The sequence below is a fragment of the Mustela nigripes genome, chromosome 6 (genome assembly GCF_022355385.1).
Source record: "Mustela nigripes isolate SB6536 chromosome 6, MUSNIG.SB6536, whole genome shotgun sequence".
Taxonomy (NCBI): Eukaryota; Metazoa; Chordata; class Mammalia; order Carnivora; family Mustelidae; genus Mustela; species Mustela nigripes.
Genome location: NC_081562.1, coordinates 64,105,809 through 64,126,662, shown reverse-complemented (window position 1 = coordinate 64,126,662; position 20,854 = coordinate 64,105,809). Strand labels below are relative to the sequence as shown.

General features: G+C 39.6%; 1 protein-coding gene across 6 annotated transcripts in view; it reads right to left on the bottom strand.

Annotated features, from left to right (window-relative positions):
* Nucleotides 1–8,364: 8,364 nt before the first annotated feature.
* The window catches only part of SINHCAF (SIN3-HDAC complex associated factor), a 32,303-nt gene continuing 19,813 nt past the window's right edge, over nt 8,365–20,854 (bottom strand). For all 6 annotated transcript variants that reach the window (XM_059402706.1, XM_059402704.1, XM_059402703.1 and 3 more), the window contains exons 5-6: nt 14,667–14,817; nt 8,365–10,666 (exon numbers count right to left, since the gene is read on the bottom strand). In XM_059402706.1, the coding sequence (XP_059258689.1) occupies nt 10,507–10,666; nt 14,667–14,817 (311 nt within the window). In that variant the 3' untranslated portion in view covers nt 8,365–10,506. The remainder of the gene's footprint in view (nt 10,667–14,666; nt 14,818–20,854) is intronic.

Genomic DNA, 20,854 nt, shown 5'->3' with positions numbered 1-20,854 from the left:
TCAGAGGGAGAGGGAGAAGCAGGCTCTCCACTGGGCAGGGAGCCCGATGTGGGGCTCTATCCCAGGACCCTGGGATCATGACCCGAGACAAAGGCAGACACTTAACCAACTGAGCCACCTAGGTGCCCTTCTCTACTTTTCATTAAGAAAAAAATGAATATGTACCCATTTTTTTACATATTATGCAATTGTAGCACTGTGCTTATATTATATACACTATAAAACATAAAATAATGTGTAAGAAGATCTTAAAATGTATCATAAGATAAAATTTTTGGAACTATGTATGAGGAAAGATGTTACCCTAGACTTACTGTGGTGATCACTTTGCAATATATACAGATATCAAATCACTGTGTTGTATACCTGAATATATTACATGTCAACTATACCTCAATAAAAAAGGAGAAAAAAGAATGAGAAAAAAATAAACAGAAATGGCAGTCTTCTGGGATAAGGCCATTAAGAGAACACCTTCCTTCTCCTTTGTAATAATTTAAAGTTAATCCCTGAAAATAGTTAAGGGCTGGTTTTTAGTTCTTTTTAAAGAGTAAAACTGTTTTTTCCACACTTGATCTTAGCCAAAAGGCCAAGAAGCAGTATCAGTAAAACTGTTTTTTCCAAAAGGAACTAAACTCTCCAAACATTTTAAATGTTTCCAAGGCTTACATTTAAGCTAAATGACTACTTAGCTATGAATGAAGCAATGGATTAGCTCATTTTAGCTCTACATCTACCTACCTATGTAACGGCTAGGTAAATTTCATTTGTAAAATGGGCATGCTCACCTGGATGAGGCCCAAAGCTTCTCAAGAGTGTGATGCGTGACTAGCACCACCTTGTGGACATTCCTTTAGAAACACATGCTGGGCCACCTGAGTGGCTCAGGGGGTTTAAGCCTCTGCCTTCAGCTCAGGTCATGATCTCAGAGTCCTCAGATCAAGCACCGCATGGGGCTCTCTGCTCAGCGGGGAGCCTGCTGCCCCCTCCCCCTGCTTCTCTGCCTACTTGTGATCTCTCTCTCTCTCTGTCAAATGAATAAAATCTGAAAGAAAGAAACAAAGAAACAAAGAAAGAAAAGGAAGAAAGAAAAAAAGACATGTTAAGGGAAGTTAATGGCCAGGGTAGAAAAGCTGCTGATTAAAAGAGCAGTAAAGGTCTCAGTCGCTCAGGTCTTTCTGGCAGCCGCCTCAATAATCCATAGTTCACTGGGAACATGCAAAATGGTTTTCGTTTTTTCAGAAAAAAGAAAAGAAAAGAACTATCACATTTCTTCCTCATAACACCTGACAGACAGACATACCCAGGATGCTCTAGAAATAGCCAAACCTATCCCTACCGCACTCCTCCCTCATCCCTGGCTTATTTGGAAAAGAAAAAAACATCACAAAGAAACCTGAAATCTGTCTAATGGAGAGTTTAAGAATAAGCTACAAGGGCCAAAACACCTCTGAAACTCTGCACTCCAGTGTCACTGTCTTTGGCACCAGCCCAATGGGGAGAAGGGGGCAGCATTTTGGTTACACCATGAACGGTGCTCCCTTGGAGCTATTCCAGGAGGCCAGGCTGGTGGAAGTGGGCCGGGCTTACAATGTTCAGAGATTTCGACCTGGAGGCTAAAAGGTATTCTGTACTATTTCGGCATGTTTGATGAATTGATTCCACTGTTACAACACACCCAAATTTTACCCTTCAAAAACCATCCCAAGAGCCTATCTTGGCCACTCCCTGCATTTCAGGACACTTTTGTGCAGCTTAATTACAGTATATCTGGCACCACCTCATGCCCTTTATACACTTTCCCAATCCTGGGATTCATGTGTTGCCAAAGCACAATCATTTTGTAGTGAAAACATTTTCTCCTTTAGGCTCGGAAACTTAAGCTGTAGAGCTCTTTTTTGAGGGGGTAGGTGACTTGATGTGCGATACTGAAGACCTTTCCTGTGTTCACCCTAACTACAGATAATAAAAGTTTTCATTCCTATTGTAACCACTTAGACCTCATGAAGACGAGAACAAATGACGGCACACACCTTTCAGTGCACACCTATTTTAGGCCAGGCCCTTTATGATGCATTCTCTCATTTATTCTTTTTGGGTTTTTTTGCTTTTTAGATTTTATTTATTTATTTGACAGAGAGAGAGAGAGTAGAAGCATGGGGAGCAGGAGAGAAGAGAGTTCTCTGCTCAGGACCCTGGAATCAGGACCTGAGCTGAAGGCAGATGCTTAACCGACCGAGCCACCCAGGCACGTCATTTTCTTCTTACTACAGCTCTGCTATAGTTCCTCCTATTTACAGAGGGGGAAATGAGCTCAGAGAAATTACCAGAGATCATAAAGCCAAAAAGTACCAAAATTAAGATTTGAACTCAAGTCTTCTGACTCTAATTCCATTGTTTATTCATCTTTGCCCTGGCGATATTTACTCACAAGCTCATGTGCCAAACGTAACTCCTACACCTTATCCACAACCACCTTACTTCTGATGCCCAATGCGGAAATCTTCATTATGAGTCAAGGGCCAAGAAAGGACAAGAATAATAAGTACAACACCCTAAGTGAGCCAAGATCCTCAAAGGAGTCAACAATGACACAATTTCTCAAGTGTAAGGGACTATTTAGAACATGTAATAGGGTGTTGGACACAGATGCTCAATGAATACTTGGAAGTTCAAAATGTCTCACAGTACTTACCACCCCACAGATTATTCATTTATAAAAGGAAAAAATGTCCTTTAAAATGGAAAGGAAAGGCCGCCAGCATCTTAACCAACTTATCAATCCTAGCATTAGCCAGTGGGGCAACTTGACATTGTGTGCATTTGATGTGATACAATAAGAGATGAACCACATAGCTTGTTATATTCTTACCAAAAAGTATACTCCAAATCTACTAAGAAAACCAGAAAAAATCCAGTATGTGGGACATTGTACAACTGACTGGGACACTTCAAAACTCAACATCATGGGGGGAAAAAAGGCAGGGAGGACTACTCCAGAATAAAATGTATGCAAAAACCTTGATTACATCCTGGATGAGGAGAAAGTTCTAAGATTTTTTATTTGAGAGAGAGAGAAAACCTGGGAGGATAGTGGACAGAGGGAGGGGTGAGAGAAAATCTCAAGCAGATACCCCACTGAGTGGAGCCCAACACAGGACTTGATCGAGGATCCTAGGATCATGACTGAGTTGAAATCTGGTCAGACACTTAACCAACTGAGCCACTCAGGCGCCCACAGGAAAAGATTTTTAAAAACATTTTGGGAGGCGCTTGGGTGGCTCAGTCGCTAAGCGTATCCCTTCAGCTCAGGTCATGATCCCAGGGTCCTGGATCAAGCCCCAAATCCAGCTCCCTGCTCAGTGGGAAGCCTGCTCCTCCCTCTTCCCCTGTATTTCCCTCTCTCTCTCTCTTTCTCTGTTGCTGTCAAATAAACAAAATCTTTAAAAATAAATAAATAAATAAAAGACATTTTGGGATAATAGGGCAAATTTTCCCGTGCAGATTGTATTAGATGTTATTGAGTTATTCTTAATTATCTCATGTGTGGTGGGATGCCTGGGTGGCTCAGTTGGTTAAGCAGCTGCCTTTGGTTCCTGTCATGATCCCACTGCCTGCCTCTCCTCTCCCCCTCCTCGTAAGCATGCTCTCTCTCCGACAAATAAATAAAATCTTAAAAAACTGACTTTCAAATGATTCACCAAAAAAAATTAGACAAAGTACATGTGGTAAAACTTTAACAGTTGGTAGATCTAGGGAAAAGTGGTTGTACTTTCCTTCCATTTTTTTTTTTTTAAGATTTTATTTACTTATTTGACAGAGAGAAATCACAAGTAGATGGAGAGGCAGGCAGAGAGAGAGAGAGGGAAGCAGGCTCCCTGCTGAGCAGAGAGCCCGATGCGGGACTCGATCCCAGGACCCTGAGATCATGACCTGAGCCAAAGGCAGTGGCTTAACCCACTGAGCCACCCAGGCGCCTCTTTTCCTTCCACTTTTTTTTTTTTTTAAATATTTTATTTATTTATTTGACAGACAGATCACAAGTAGGCAGAGAGAGAGAGAGGAGGAAGCAGGCTCTCTGCTGAGCAGAGAGCCCGATGCGGGGCTCGATCCCAGGATCCTGAGATGATGACCTGAGCCGAAAGCAGAGGCTTTAACCCACTGAGCCACCCAGGCGTCCCTTCCTTCCACTTTTAAATGTATTTTAAATTCTTTTTTTTTTTTTAAGATTTTATTTATTTATTTGACAGACAGAGATCACAAGTAGGCAGAGAAGCAAGCAGAGGATGAAGCAGGTTCCCTGCTGAGCAGAGAGCCCGATACAGAACTCAATCCCCGGACCCTGGGATCATGACCCAAGCTGAAGGCAGAGGTCCAACCCAGTGAGCCACCCAGACACCCAAATGTATTTTAAATTCTTGAAATTCATCAAGATCATTAGCATAAGAGCACCTGGGTGGCTCAGTGGGTTGGGCCTCTGCCTTGGACTTGGGTCATGATTTCCAGGTGCTAGGATCCAGCCCTGCATCAGGCATCAGCCTCCCTATTCGGTCTGTTTCTCCCTCACCTTCCATCCCTCCCCCTTCCCCACTTAGGGTCTAAAATAAATTTTTTTTTTAAGATTTTATTTATTTGACACAGAGAGAGATCACAAGTAGGCAGAGAGGCAGGCAGAGAGAGAGGAGGAAGGAGGCTCCCCGCTGAGCAGAGAGCCCGAAGCAGGGCTCGTTCCCAAGACCCGAAGATCATGCCACGAGCTAAAGGCAGAGGCCCAACCCACTGAGCCACCCAGGCACCCCTAAAATATTTTTTAAATACAGACCATTAGCATATATTCAACTCTCCTATGAACTTCTGAAAATACACAATTATAATATAAATATGTATTGTGATATTGACACAATAGTAATCACTGTGCTAGACTCTGGAAGCGATAGTGGTGAGAAAAGCCATAGTTCCAGCTTTCACAGAACCTACTCAGCATTTAATTATGAGTGATGCGGCGGTACGGTGGCTGGACTCGAAGGCTTCTCCATGTAGTGCCTGAGCGAAAACCTGAAGTGAGAGTAGGTGATGCCTAGCTGGAAGAGCTGGAAGGTGGTGGAGAAATGGGTCAGGGGACAAACAGTATGTGTTAAGGCACTAATGATGGAGTTGGTCAATCTGGAGAGTGACAGGAATGTATATTCCTGCTGTTTCCCGCAATCTCCCACCCTTTCTACAGTGGGCCTCCTGGTTCCATTAACCACTTCCTCCCTTCAAACTTTCAGACCTAAAGGTGGTAACAGCACCCCAAGATTACTAGTCCTAGTGTTACCGGGCCTGAGAACTGCATTCTACTCAGGTTTCCCTACACCCTGTGCACCGCTTAAGTCCCTTTATTAAGTTTTCCTCAAATTATACATTTTCAGTAAGTCATCTACTTCCTGCCAGCACCCTGATAAAAAGCTCTGGAGATAGACTTGAGAGATGCCAACATATTTTTAGATAGTATCTGGGGTGGTGGGAAGTGGAGATGACCCAGGAAGAGGGCCGAAGATGACCCTGGACCAGAGGGCATCTGAGGCGGGAAAACCTAGAAGTTGCAGTGTTATCAGCCAAGAATATTTGAAGATACTATCCATTGTATCAAGTGCAACTGAGGGGCTGAATGAAAAAACTGAGGGCTTTGGAATGCCCCATAAGAAAGCTATCAGTGGTCCCTGGATAGGCACAGAATCAACATCGGGGTGGATCGTAAAGGTGGTTGGAGGCAAAGAATACACTTGTTATCTTAAAAAGGTTATGTGTGGGGAAGACATAATTGTTCAGGTTCCTATTTTAATCCTACTGATCGATGACTTGCTGAATAATCTTGAGAATTTTGAGTCTTAATTTTTGATATTTAAAACAACTGCTCTTTCTTATAACTATAAAAAAGCAAAAACAAAAACCCCAGGCAATGTTAAAGCTAATGTAAGCTGAGCTTAGACAACTGAAGTTCTAAAATGGAGCAAATTATCCCCCCCCCCTTTCAAGACTGAAACAAAGGACAGGTTTTGCCAAAATCTTTCCAGTTCTCTAAACTACAAGATTAAGCTCTTTTACACTGAAGCCTGCAACTAAGTATGTCCAAGACCCCCTAACTCGACATACAATAAAAAGCAGCTTCTAACTAGGGTGCAAGATATCTGAAACCTAAAGCATTCTCATGATCACAATGAGTAACCAAACTCTACAGCTCGAGAAATTGTTAGAACCCTCAGATCCCTTTCTTTGAGAATATAAGCCTGTGAAATTATCTTTGATCCAATTTGGCATTTTCCTCCCTTCTCAGTTCACTGAACATCACACAGAAATGATTGCCAGAGTACCCCAATGCTAATCTGGAGCAGTAGGAAACTGTTACAGGAACGCTGAGTCAAGAGGATCCCCAGACATCTTCCATCCTTCACTGCAGAGCAAGCCATGGGCTCTTGCTACCTTCATTTATTTTTAGAATATCCAGTTGTTTCACTACACAGAAAGACAGTATATGAATAGGTACACCACAACTGAGAAACAAAACTTGATCAACTGATTTAGACTGCATCAGCCAACCTCTCAGCAAGGGTAACACTTGCCTCTCATTTCAGCCTTCAAAACAGAACAAGGTGACCACCTCCAAAGACAGGTTAAGACAATACCATTGCTATAGCAGGGACGGGGCCAATTCAGTGAGGAAAGACTTTGGAATCAGCAAAGTTGGTTTCATTTAAGTTACAAAAGACCTCCTGGCACCTCCACTCACCTGTGAACAGGTTTTTGTTGTTGTTGTTAACTTTGCAAAGTTGTTTAAACAATGTTTAAAAGTGCCTGACCCACAGTGGGGGAACTTTTTTAACTTGCTACAGAAAGCACTTGTAATGTAGGGCAAAGAGGCCTAATTTCAAGTGATTCAGTCAGAAAAGAAAATGAGGTGCCGCGGCAAACACTTCTAAGATGTCCCACATGAGCCCCACACCCCACCTCGTGGTGTTCATTGTGTCATCTTCATCTGAATGTTGGCAGGACCCGAGGAGACTTGGACTCACTAACAAACTGGCTCTGGAGACCTGTGGGCTTGATGCAGCAAGCAGCCACATCACAAGAACTGGGTGGCAAGGAACCCAGAAGCCCTGCAGCCAGTTAAGGAATCTGGATTCTCCATCCTGAAGTCACAGGAAATGATTTCTGCCAACAACTCGAGTTTAATTTCAGGTTAACTTGGTAACATCACAGTATTAGATTAGGTGTTGGCAAATCATCTGGACCACTCTAAATCAAATTTAAACCTTAACTGTACGGGGTGCCTAGATGGCTCCGATGGTCAGGTATCTGCCTTCCACTGGGGTTGTGATCTCAGAGTCCTGGAATTAAACCCCACAGTCGAGCTCCCGGCTCAGCAGGGAGTCAATTTCTCCCTCTCCATTCTGCGTGCTCTCTCTCTCTCTCCCCCTCTCAAATGAGCACATAAAATCTTAAAAACAAAACAAAACAAAACAAAAAAACCCTTAACTGTAGCTTAGAAAGTTTGGCCCACAGGATTCATCTTTCCCAACTAATCACCTGTTCTTAAAACTTTGATATGGCAGCACCTGAGTGGCTCAAGTTAGTTGAGCACCTGCCTTCGGCTTCATGACCTCAGGATCCTTGGATCGGGTCCCATGGAGAGCCCCCGCATAGGGTTCCCTGCTCAGCAGGAGTCTGCTTCCCCCTCTCCCTCTGCACCCCCGCCATACCCCTGCTCTCTCAAGTAAATAAAATCTATTTTTTAAAAGATTTATCTATTTGACAGAGAGAGATCACAAGTAGGCAGAGCGGCAAGCAGAGAGAGAGGAGGAAGCAGGCTCGTTTCCGCTGAGCAGAAACAAGATGCGGGGCTCGATCCCAGGACCCTGAGATCATGACCTGAGCTGAAGGCAGAGGCTTAACCCACTGAGCCACCTAGGTGCCCCTCAAATAAATAAAATCATTAAAAAAAAAAAAAGTTGATATGTATCACAACCCTTAGATCCCTCATTAATTCTGTTAAGTAAATAATTCTGTAAATTATTTTACAGGAAGTCTGGAGGCTCACAAAGGCCAAGTGACTCAAATGGCTAATAAAGAGGCAAAGCCAGAAATTAGAGACCATTATCTGACTCCAATGCCAAAATCCACCTTTCCCTATAATGAGTTGTTATAATTTCTTTAAAGTCTCAATGAGGATTCCCACTATGCCAACAGACAGTTAACAGTAAAACCACATCATAGACATTAAAACATTGGAGACATTTAAAAAAAAATAGTATGACAAAATAAAAATAAAATACAAAACAGAAGCGCAGAAAAGAAATAAGGAAAAAAAAGGAATAAACCAACCACTGGAGAAATTTCGTTCTTCATTATTAAAATCATCTTACCTACTAAAGTTAATTATTGATCATGTCAGTTACAATGTCTTGTATTTTAAAGTATCTCTCAGTAAAGAGGAGTTTTTTCTTCATGGCTTATTATAAAAACTTACAGAGTTAAACTGAGTATCTGGGAAGGCCAAAAACATTAGTTTTTCTTAACTAAGAACAAAGCCACGAAACAGCTTCTTTTATTTTCTAGTAAGACTAGATTTATTCAATACCCTAAGTAAAAGTTTTGATTATAAGTATCCAACAGTATAAAAAGTACAAAACAGATTTGTAGATTTCTAATATATTAATACAAAGTGCATGACTACATACAGTACATCCTACAGGCAAAGAGGTGGAAGGGGAAAAAGAAGACTGTGGTTGAGGTCTAGTAATAAATAAATAAATACAGAAGTAGAGATGATCCATATTATAGTATATTCTACCACCAACACTGTAGCCAAAATGTACAAAAAAAAAAAAAAACCATTTCAAAATAACAGGAGGAAGATGATAATGGCTGGGACTCTTGTAATACACCTCAAAGGCTGTGGGAGAGCCAACCCAACTCACTGTGTAGTCTGTGCATATGGTGGCTTATAGTTTTTGCCATAAGGAAGAAATATAAAATTTTAAGTTTAGATTAAGAACTATAAAACTATAGGGTGCCCATGAAAAGTGGCTCACTCCTTACTGTTATTTATACTATCCAATTTTAAAAATCCAGTTTTAAAAATAAGCACTGAGTTATGTTACTATAAGGCAGGCAAATGATCCTCCCTTATGATGAAAAGTCTGAACTGGTGGTATGTTCTTCCTGAACATTTAGAAAAGAGGCAATGAGAGTACTTTGGTTTGGGTTCAAATAAAAGGCTTTCAAAAGAAGACTTTAGAACTGAAGAGCTCCATGTTCAGGATTTATCATTGAGTATCTCAAGGTTCACAATGCCTGACTACAAGAAGCCAAACCTAAACCAACCCACTCAGCATTAACACACACCTCTTTTCTTTTAGTAGAATTTTACTTTAATATAGTGAAAAGAAACCCAAAACCCTAATAGATTAAAACAAGTCAAACAACCACTCTACACAGATAAAACCTTCACAAAGGTCAACTGAAGTAATCCAGAGCTAAAACTGAATTGTGCAGATTTTCAATGAAGTCACCAGTCATGTAACACAAACAAAAGTCAATTATTTACACACTAGGCAAGCCCTCTAAGAAATGTGCCCCAAGAAGCATTAACCTTTGTTTATTTGTGTGTGCCATCCTGAAGACTTGCACATTTTTTCAGATAATTTAACCTTTTTAATAGAATGTGATCTCTACCATGTGGTAATGCTTTGGTACTATTCCTTTAGGATTGCTCATCCTAAAACTTGACATTTCCCCAGAGGAGCTTTGATTCTGTTTTAGAAGTTTCAGTATAGATTAAAATCTTTATCAAATATCAATATGGAGGGAGGTGACAGAGGATGCAACATATACAGTCAAATTACCTCTCTGTATATTTAGAAATTACTCCTTCAAGGTATTTGCACCAGAGAGCTCAGTCTGTCCTGCTTCATATTCAGTAGTACAGGTTTGAATCATCAGAACCTTGGCAAGACCTTATTATTGCAAAATTATTAACAACTACCTCTAGGGGCAAGTCCATGTTACTGAGTTATGACAAATTTATTATCATGTAGGAAACAAGTATAGCCAGCCATCTTAAAAAATGCCCCAACCACTGCTTCTCAATATAGAAAGACTAAAACTACATACGTTTATCATACAACAAATCCCATCTCTGTCCCCTGAAATTCCCCTAGTTTCATTCATTAGAAGGGGATTAAGAAAAAAAAAAAAAGACTTAAAGAGCACTTTACAGCAGCATTCAGCTTTCCTATGAGATACTCAGCATCTTAAATATTATGTACACTTTTTTTTTCTTTTAGTAAGCTAGACACTGGCTTCAGAGTTTGTGGAACTGGAGAAGTAACAACCCATTCAAAACTACTCTAGAAATTGTCTTTTGGCAGAATAGCAGGTATCCAAGTTAAAAATAGGAGGGTTTTGTTGCTTTGTTTTCTTTGCAAAATTTAAATCACTTTTGTTCCCCTTCTACCTAATCCTCAGTCACCACTCCTGAGTGGAGATGGGCAGAGGCTCTGGCCCCTGCTCCTCCGGCTTCTCAGCAGCTGTTTTCTTATTGCTGCAGCAAGGCTTGAATAGGTGCGTGTCGATGAGGACTTCCCCAAAACGGCCTTTATAGATAATCCCACAACATATTTTCTGTCTAAAAGAAAAAAATGGGAGAGAAATAGATTAATAAGGTAGAAAACTATTAGTACAAGAAAACAAAGGGGAAAAAAATCTACATCCTTATAACATCCTTATAAGTACAGGATGAGAGCGAACTTTCCAACTGAAAGGCTCCTAGAGAGACCCCCCCCCCCATTAGCTAAGTTATGTGAATTACCCAGGCCCCTTAAATGTCACACTGGAAGCTTATTAAATATTAAGGGGGTCGGGAGTCATTCTTAGAGACAGCAGTCAGGTTCAGAAGCTGCTCCTAACATTACGAACTGTTTCCTTTAAAAATCACTGACTCTTGGAGGGGAAAAAAAACAAACAGCCATCATAAACAGGCGGATACAACTGGTAAATATAATCAAAATACAACTGGTAAATATAATCAAATATACATAAACCATAAAAAAATGACAGTACAGGGGCGCCTGGGTGGCTCAGTGGGTTAAAGCCTCCGCCTTCGGCTCAGGTCATGATCCCAGGGGCCTGGGATCGAGCCCCACATCGGGCTCTCTGCTCAGCAGGGAGCCTGCTTTCTCCTCTCTCTCTCTCTGCCTGCCTCTCTGCCTACTTGTGATCTCTGTCTGTCAAATAAGTAAATAAAATCTTAAAAAAAAAAAGACAGTACAACAAAACATCCATGGATCACATAATCTATGGAAAAAAATAATGACGTACCCCTGTATGTCCCTCTCCAATCCCACCCTACCCCATCTCATTCTCTCCGCCCTCATTTTAAGCTTATCACTGCCTTTTTCCTTTACACTTCATAGTTTTACCACAACTGCATCTCAACATATACTGCTTGGTTATCTCCTATTTAAAAGAAACACATATATGGAATCACACTCTATGACACAATTTTTTTTGCTCAACATTGAGGTTCATACCTATTGTTATAGCTTTTATTGTATTTTATGTATAGTATTCTACCAGTTAAACATACCACAACTTATTTATCCACTCTGCTTTTCTGTAACTTCCTCTACTACAAATATGCTACACGCATCAATGCGTACCTAAATGTTTTCTATATTATGCTACTGGGATACAGAAATGGAAACATGTTCATGTTGACCTATAAATGACAATTATCTATCCATGTGGTTCCCTTGTATTCCTATTTACTTAGGGTTTTCTTCTAAACTTTGAAGAAACATTCAAATTTATCAAGCATCTTCAAAGTACTGCTAAGATGATAAGCATTTTCCCCCTCCTTTATAAACTGTCAATGTGACAAATTTCTATCAGTTGATTTTTAATGTTTAAATCTTATATCCCTAGAATAAATCTACTCTGGTCATGATATACTCTTTTGGTTTTGAAGTTATGTCAGCTTCATAGAATGCTTGGAGCCTATGCTCTCTTTTACTCATAATCTAAAAAAGCCAATGCAAGATCAGAATCATTTGTTTCTAGAATGTCTGGCAGAACTTGCCTAAATGTACCTGGGGTTTATGAAGGGAAGACTGACCAATCAATCAACTTATTTTAAGACTATACAGGTTTTCTATTTTTTTCTTGAGACAATTTAGGTATACTTTTTCTATTAATGTATCCACTTCACCTATATGTTCAATTTAATGGCATACAGATATTTGTAATGTCCTACTGACTTTTAGATTTTTTTTTAATTTATTTGTCAGAGTGAGGAACAGAGAGAGAACACAAGCAGGGGGAATAGCAGGAAGAGGGAGAAGCAGGCTCCCTGCTGAGCAAGGAGCCCAATGTGGGGACTTGATCCCAGGACCCTGGGACCTGAGCTGAAGGCAGATGCTTAACAGACTGAACTACCCAAGAGTCCCTAAAATTTGTTTTATTTATAGCTAATCTCCCTTTTTTTATCCAAGATACTTATGTGTATTATCTTTCTTTTCTTTATGTGTTTCATCTCTAGCAGTTTTTTTTTTGGTCAAGTCTTTTTCAAGATCCAACTCTTATCCTTACTGATCCTATTCACTGCATACTGGTTTTCTATTCCGTTTCTACTCTTATCTTCAAGACCTCCTTGCTTTTATTTTTCTTTGTAGTGGGCTTCATTAATCTTTAAACTGGATACATATCATTTCACTTATTTTTAGTCTTTCTTTTCTAAGCATTAAAGACATTAACTTGGGGCGCCTGGGTGGCTCAGTCAGCTAAGCATCTTCAGCTCACGTCATGATCCTAGGGTCCTGGGATCCAGCCCCACATCAGGGTCTCAGCTCAGGAGGAAGACCTGCTTCTCCCCCTCCTGCTCTCCCTGCTTGTGCACGTGCTCTGTGCTCTCTTACACAAGGTCTCTGTCAAATAAATAAATAAAATCTAAAATAAATAAATAAATAAATAAATAAATAAAGGCATTAACTTTCCCTCCAACTCTTTTAAACTTCATACCATATGTTCTGATTCGTGTTATTTTTCAGTTACTCTTTATTTATAAAAATTTTCTCATTTATATCATACTTTCTCCTTTGGACTCATGGTTTCTTAATTTACAAATATATAGAGGTTTCCTACTTTCATCTTGTTTTGTTAGGTATATTTCAGTAATTTTTAAGCATTCTGCCCTCCCCTTTTTGACTATGGAGGTTTTCACTCTACCTATTCTTTTAGTGGTGACATGGTTCATCTAGTCACAAAGTTATTCAATGTATTTATTCTTAACATTGCAAAGGATGCTAGGATACCTTAACTCCTATCACTTTTATTGTCTAGACTTAAATGATACAGTTGTCTTGTAATTCTTTCTCTCTTTTCACTCCCACAACTACTCTTATTTCAAGCAGTCAGTGTTTGTTTAAATCTACCTAAATGTTTGCTACTTTATCTACCCTCAGAATTTTAATCTTGGATCTTTTTCTACCTGTAGAACTCCCATGTTTAAGGTCAACTTGGCAGCTAATTCTCAAATTTTTTTTCCCAGTCAAAAAGTCTTGGAGCACCTGGGTAACTCAGTGGGTTGAACCTCTCCCTTCAGCTCAGGTCATGATCTCAGGGTCCTGGCCCACATCGGGCTCTCTGCTAGGTGGGGAGCCTGCTTCCCATCCCCACGTGCCTGCCTCTCTACCTACCTGTGATCTCTGTCAAATAAATAAATAAAATCTTTAAAAAAAAAAAAAAAAGTCTTATGCCCTTATTCATAGAAGATAGTTTTTTTTAAAAGTTCATTTATTTTAAGTAATCTCCATATCCAACATAGGGCTCAAACTCATACCCTCAAGATCAAGAGTCCCATGCTCTTCCAACTGAACCATCCAGGTGCCCCACACAAAGGAAACTTTTGATACATATAATTCTAGGTTGAGAGTTACTAACCCTTGGTCCATTAAGGATATTAATCTATTGTTTTTTTTATTTCCTTTGTTCATGCTGAGAACTCAGCTTTGCATGTTTGCTGTTCCTTTGAAAATAATGTCTTTTTTCCCCCTCACTGCTTAAAGATGTTTTGTTATGTTCCATAGTTTCACTGTAATAATAAGCCATCTATGCGAGAATTTTCTCTATCATGAGATAAACGCTTATTATCTCACTTTCGTTAGTCTTCCCAAATCTGTGAAAAAGAAAAATCCTTAATCACTTTCTCTTTGACTATTCTTTCCTGGTCTATTCTCTCTTCCTTGACTTCGGGGGTCCCACATACACTTAGCAGTTTGGTCTCTGATTATTCCTATTAATTTACTTATGAATGCTATTTTTAAAGACTTAAAAAGAACATGTGTTTCTAGCTTTTACTTTTTTCAGTGAGAGAACTAGTCAGAGAGCAGTCACACTAGTCTATTCCATTATAGGAAATTTAGGTTCCCTAATGTGATTTTTATTTTACATCAATTTTAATAGGAAAGCACACAAAATCCCAACTCTCAGCTCTATTCTTGCTTAATCCACCTCCAACCATGTGTGCTACCAGCTGTTTGCCAAATGCCATTTAATTGCTAAGGAAGTGGGAAACCATTGCCTGTAATTAAGAAGGTATGCTGGTTATAGAGATATTTTGTTGCTTTTACCTTTTCCAGTATGTGAGATCTAAAAAGGAAAAAACTGGCGTTCTATTAGAGCCAGAGGCCATCTCTGTATCTGAGCCATCATCTGACTGGTTACTATAGCAAGGAGACTGAGCTGGGGAGGCACTTGAGGTGGTACTGTGAGCATCAGAATCTGTAATAAAGACAAAAAAAAAAAAAAAAAGTATAATTTCATTATATGCAACTAAGGTTCAGCATAAAAACTGTGAATGAATTAGTAAAAAAGAAAAAAAGAATTTATTTTCTATTTACTACTAGTATTTGAAGACATTTGTACTAAAGTGTTTTTGAAAGAAAATGAGGACATAAGCCTCCAGGAAGATAAGAATAGACACCTTGCCCCATTCTTCCTACTAATAAAGTACAACTAAAAACCCTGGATATTACATACAAAACAAACCTAAAGACTCTGAAAGCTGACAACAGTTAGAGAGCTTAACCCAAGGAAAGATGTAGTAGTGAGTTCCCTAGTTTTCATGGGTTTTCTTTTTGCCTCATAAATCACAGTCTTGAAGACAGAAAAGCCAGCAACCCAGGAATGCCAATAGGTATAGACTACCCCCCTCAAAAAAAAGTGCCAACAAAACCCTGCTCTTTAAACAAAAGGTCAGGAGGAAGTGGCAGCCTAATAAAGACAGGAAACTTTTATTAGACAATAATCACTCTATTCAAGCACCACAGAAAAAAGAGGCCCAATTGCACCCACCCCAGCACAGGCCAAGTAGGAAGCCTAAAATTTCTATCTTCATTAAGATTGGTATGAAACCTACAACTCTACCGCACTGTCAAAGGGAAGCATGTTAAGAGTCAGGACTTTCACCATGGACCACCAGGAATGAATACCCCTACCATTTGGGAGCTTTAACTTCCACCCCCATCCCATTGCAATAAGGAGCTCCTTCCACCTCAGGTGTCAGTGGAGCTGGGGGCGGGGGGGCTGGCTTTTAACACCACTAGGCAGTAACTTTTAACACTTCTGCTATAGGGGTGTCCAAAAAAGCCAGTAAAATCAAAGGTTTAAATAAGAAGATCCATAACATAATTTTTAAATGTCCAGGTTTCAATTTATTTTTATTTAAATTCAATTAACATATACTGTATTATTAGTTTCTGAGGTAGAATTCAGTGATTTATCAGGTGAATATAACACCCAGTGCTCATTTAAGTGCCCTCCTTATTAATGCCCCATCACCCAGTTACCCATCCTCCCACCCACCTCCCCACCTTCCCCCACAAGTTTGTTCCCTAGAGTTAAAAGTCTATTAATGGTTTGCCTCACTCTCTATTTTCATCTGATTTTATTTTTCCTTTCCTTCCTCTATGTTCTCTGTTTTGTTTCTTAAATTCCACAGGTTTCAATTTTTAAAAAATGTCTCAGGGGTGCCTGGGCAGCTCTGCCGGTTAAGTGCCCAACTTATGATTTCTGCTCAGGTCTTGATCTCAGGGCCATGGGTCTGGATCCCATTTTGGGCTCCATCCCAGGCATGGAAACTACGAGAGAAAGAGAGAAAGAGAGAAAGAGAGAAAGAAAGAAAGAAAGAAAGAAGGAAGGAAAAAAAGAAAGAAAGAAAAGGAAATGAAAAGGAAAGAAAAGAAAAGAAAGAGAAAAAAAGAGGGACATCAGGTGGCTCAATCAGTTAAGTGTCTCTTGATTCCAGCTCAGGTCATGATTTCAGGGTCCTGCGATCAAGCCCCATGTCAGGCTTTGTGCTCAGCAGGCAGTCTACGTGAGGATTTCTCTCTCTCTTTCTCTCTGCCCTTTCCCCTGCTTGTGTGCACTCTCTCTCTCTCTCAAATAAATAAATCTTTAAAAAAAAAAAAATCCCTTACAGGGGCACCTTTGGTAGAGCTTAGTTAGTAGAGCACTCTATTCTTGATCCTGGGGTCATGACTTCTAAGTTCTATACCCACGGCACAGTTTACTTTAAAAAATAAAAAATAATAATTAATTAATTAAGAAAAAAAGAAAGAATGAATGAAATAATTTAGTAATTTAAAAGCCCCCAGGGGCACCTGGGTGGCTCAGTGGGTTAAAGCCTCTGCCTTCAGCTCGGGTCATGGATCGAGCCCCGCATCAGGCTCTCTGCTCAGCGGGGAGCCTGCTTCCCCTCTCTCTCTCTGCCTGCCTCTCTACTTGTGATTTCTGTCTCAAATAAATAAATAAAATCTTTAAAAGCCCCCATATCTAGAACCAAGATCTCAAACTTAAAGAAAAGGTAAGCATATACTAGCACCAAAATGACAGAGATGTTAGAATTAACTAACCAAGATTTTAACAACTATTGACAAAAATGCTTCAGTAAGCCATCATGAACATGACTGAAACAAATGAAAAAAAGAGTCTCTGTGAATAGATCTCAGTTTAAAAAATAAACAAAAGCTACAAAGAAGAACGAAGTGGAACTGAAATTTGACCTGGGGGGGGCAACAAATGAAATAAAAAACTCAGTGGATGTGCTTAACAGCAGAATGGAGGGGAGAGAGGAAACAATCAATGAACTGGAAGAAAGAACACCAGAAATTACCCAACCTGAACAACACAGACAAAACTGAATAGAGACTTAAGAGACCTCTGGGACTATAACCAAAAATCTGCATTTGTGTCACTGTAGTCCTGGAAAGAGAGAGAGGGCGGAGGTGAAAATGTACTCAAAGATATATAAAGGCTGAGAATTTGCCAAATTTGGCAAGAGACATAAACCAATATATTCCAAGAAGCTGAAAAAAACTCCAAACAGGATGTACTCAAAGCAATCAATACTAAGAATTTAATTTCTTTTTTTTTTTAAAGATTTTATTTATTTATTTGACAGAAATCACATGTAGGCAGAGAGGCAGACAGAGAGAGAGAGGAGGAAGCAGGCTCCCTGCGGAGCAGAGAGCCCAATTCGGGGCTCGATCCCAGGACCCTGGGATCATGACCTGAGGGGAAAGCAGAGGCTTTAACCTACTGAGCCACCCAGGCGTCCCAAGAATTTAATTTCTTAAAGCTTAAGACAGAGGAAAAAAATCTTAAAAGCAACCAAAGGAAAATACCTTACCTATAAAGGAAAAACAACAGATCTTAATTTCTTTTTTTTTTTTTTTTTTTTTTTTTTAAAGATTTTATTTAGTTATTTGACAGGCAGAGATCACAAGTAGGCAGAGAGGCAGGCAGAGAGAGGAGAGGAAGCAGGCTCCCCGCGGAGCAGAGAGCCCGATGTGGGGCTCGATCCCGGAACACTGAGATCATGACCCGAGTCGAAGGCAGAGGCTTTAACCCACTGAGCCACCCAGGCGCCCCACAACAGATCTTAATTTCAAAAGGCAATTCATCAGATACAAGCTAAACATGACTTATTATTTTTGCCCTTAAAAGACAAGTCAAATTTACAAGCCAGAAAGTAAACCTTTTGATTGATGATCACCATGCTCTAAGGCTTTCATATTGCTATTCTCCAGTGACAACAATTTTACAAATAAGGGTTGAGCTTACCACATTCCCCACTCCCCATAAAGGTGGATAGAGCACTCATCTAATTCAAAGAACCAAATAAATCTTTTTTTTTAATTTCTTAAATTTTTTTATTAACATATAATGTATTATTAGCCCCAGGGGTACAGGTCTGTGAATTGCCAAGTTTATACATTTCACAGCACTCATTATAGCAACTACCCTCCCCAGTGTCCATAACCCCACCACCCTCTCCCTCCACCAGGCAACCCTCAGTTTGTTTTGTGAGATTAAGAGTCTCTTATGGTTTGTCTCCCTCCCGATCCCATCTTGTTTCATTTCAAATTAATCGTTTTTAAAGATTTATTTATTTATGTGAGAGAATGAGAGCATGCAAGTAGGGGATGGGGGATGGGGGGAGGGAGAAAGGGTCTCAAGCAGACTCCAACTGGAGCCTCCATCTCCTGACCCTGAGATCACAACCCAAGGAAAAACCAAGAGTCTGACACATATCCCACTGCACCACCCAGGTGCCCTACCCAATCAATATTTATTAAGGATGTATATATTACATATCAAACCCCATCTCGTTTCCTACATGGCAAGAAAGACTGAAAAAAAACCTATGACTAGAGCTTACGGTGCTTTGTATTAACAAAAGTTTACCTACAAAATCCTCAAGAACAGCAGGCTTTAAGAAATAAGTCTCCTGGAATGTTTTTAAAAGGCTTCCCAAACAATTAGCAGCAGCAATCAGCTCAACGCTGGCGAAGAAAACTCACATCCTAGGAAGTACTTAATATCTAACAAACATTTGAAGCTGCAGTTTATTAGATCATTTTCTACCCAGAAAAATGGCAATTTCATATGGTTTAATCTACCACTTGGGATACTAGGATACAACTAACTATATAAAAATGCTGTAAGGAAGAAAATTCTCTTCTAGAATGCAGGGCTGGAAATTCTTCAAAGAAATTACAATTTTTAAAATCTTAAAAATTGTGGGATTTGAAAAGGCACAAAGGAGTAATTAGTTAGCATGGGGTAGGTAGGGATGATGAGCAAAGTAGTAGAAGCAGAACACACTATGCACAGAAAGGGAACTGATTCAGCCCAAATATTCTTTGCCTAAAATAAGACTTCCAAGAGGCTCACTAGGGATTTTCAACTTTATTCCACAGCAACCAGAATTCACTGTAGATTTTAAGGATTTAAAAAAAAAAAGGAATAACAATTATATAGGAATTTGTTTTGTTTTATAAAACCCCTTTTAACTTGATTATCCCCATTTCTCAGATTAGAACAATATAGTTCAATGTTAAGTACCACAAGGGTCACATATTTGTTAAGTTTCAAGAATAGTAACTCAAATCCAGATCTTCAAGCTCTAGGTCTAATGTCTTTCCAGTATACCACACAAAAGAAAGCCTATCTCAGAAAGAAAAATAAAGGTCAGGCACATGCAAGATGCATGGAAGCAATATATAACCAGAGGTGGGAACACCATTTAGTGGGTGATGTATATAAATTCAAGTAACTCAAAACTGTGATGTTGCACACAGGTGCTGACAATTCACAATGCACATGAGAAAACCCCATTTCAGTCTAAGCCTACAAAGCCCACACACCTTTTTCAAAGGGACTTATTTTCAGTCTTCAATCCCTCCCTCCACAACACAGCTTTATAATATAAATCTAAAATTACAACGGACATATTCCCTTAGGTAAGGCAAAACTGAGTCAGGTATCACTTTCCCCATAATTAAAGGGAGGAGCTAAGAATATACATATGAATAATCAATTCCTTTAACCTTCAAGTGGTAGAAGAAAATAGCTATGTCCCAAATGTTCATTAAAACTTAGTAAGAATGGAGGGTAGAGTCAGTCTTTTGCTTTTCCCCAGGTGATAGCTGATTAAGAAGGGAACATACATAAACAAACAATCCAGTTACAAAATGGACAGAGGACCTTAATAGACATTTTTCCAAAAGAAAGAGGAAAAGGACAAAAAATAACAAGTGTTCATAAGGCTGTGAAGAAAAAGGGAACCCTTGTGCACTGTTGATGGGAATGCAAACTGGTACAACCACTGCAGAAAACAGTATGGAGGTTCCCTCAAAAATTTAAAAATAGAAATATGTGATCCAGTAATTCCACTACTGCGTTTTTACCAAATGAAAATGAAAACACTAATTTGAAAAGATGTACGCATCCCTATGTTTACTGTAGCATTATACACAATGGCCAAGATACGGAAGCAACCCAAGTGTCCATCTATATAAATAAATGAATAAAGATGGGGGGTGGTGGGTGTGCGTGTATGTGCGTGCACTCAAAATGTGCAGGAATATTACACAACCCTAAAGAACGAGACTTTCAAAAGAAGGTTTGCAATCATGTGGATAGAGCTATAGTAGAGCATTATGCTAACCAAAATAGGTTAGTCAGAGAAAGACAAATACCATATGATTTCACTTATATGTGGAACTTAAGAAATAAAAGAGATGAACATGGGGGTGGGAGTGAGGCAAACCAGAAAAAAGACTCTTAACTCTTAACCTAAGTAACAAACTAGGCATTACTTAAGGGTGGTGGTTGGGGGGGGAGAATGGGCTAAATGGGAGATGGGTATTCAGGAGGGCAGGTATTGGACAGAGCATTGTTCTTTATCATATGTACGTATGTATCATATGTAAGTAATAAATCACAAAATTCTACTCCTGAAACGAATATTACA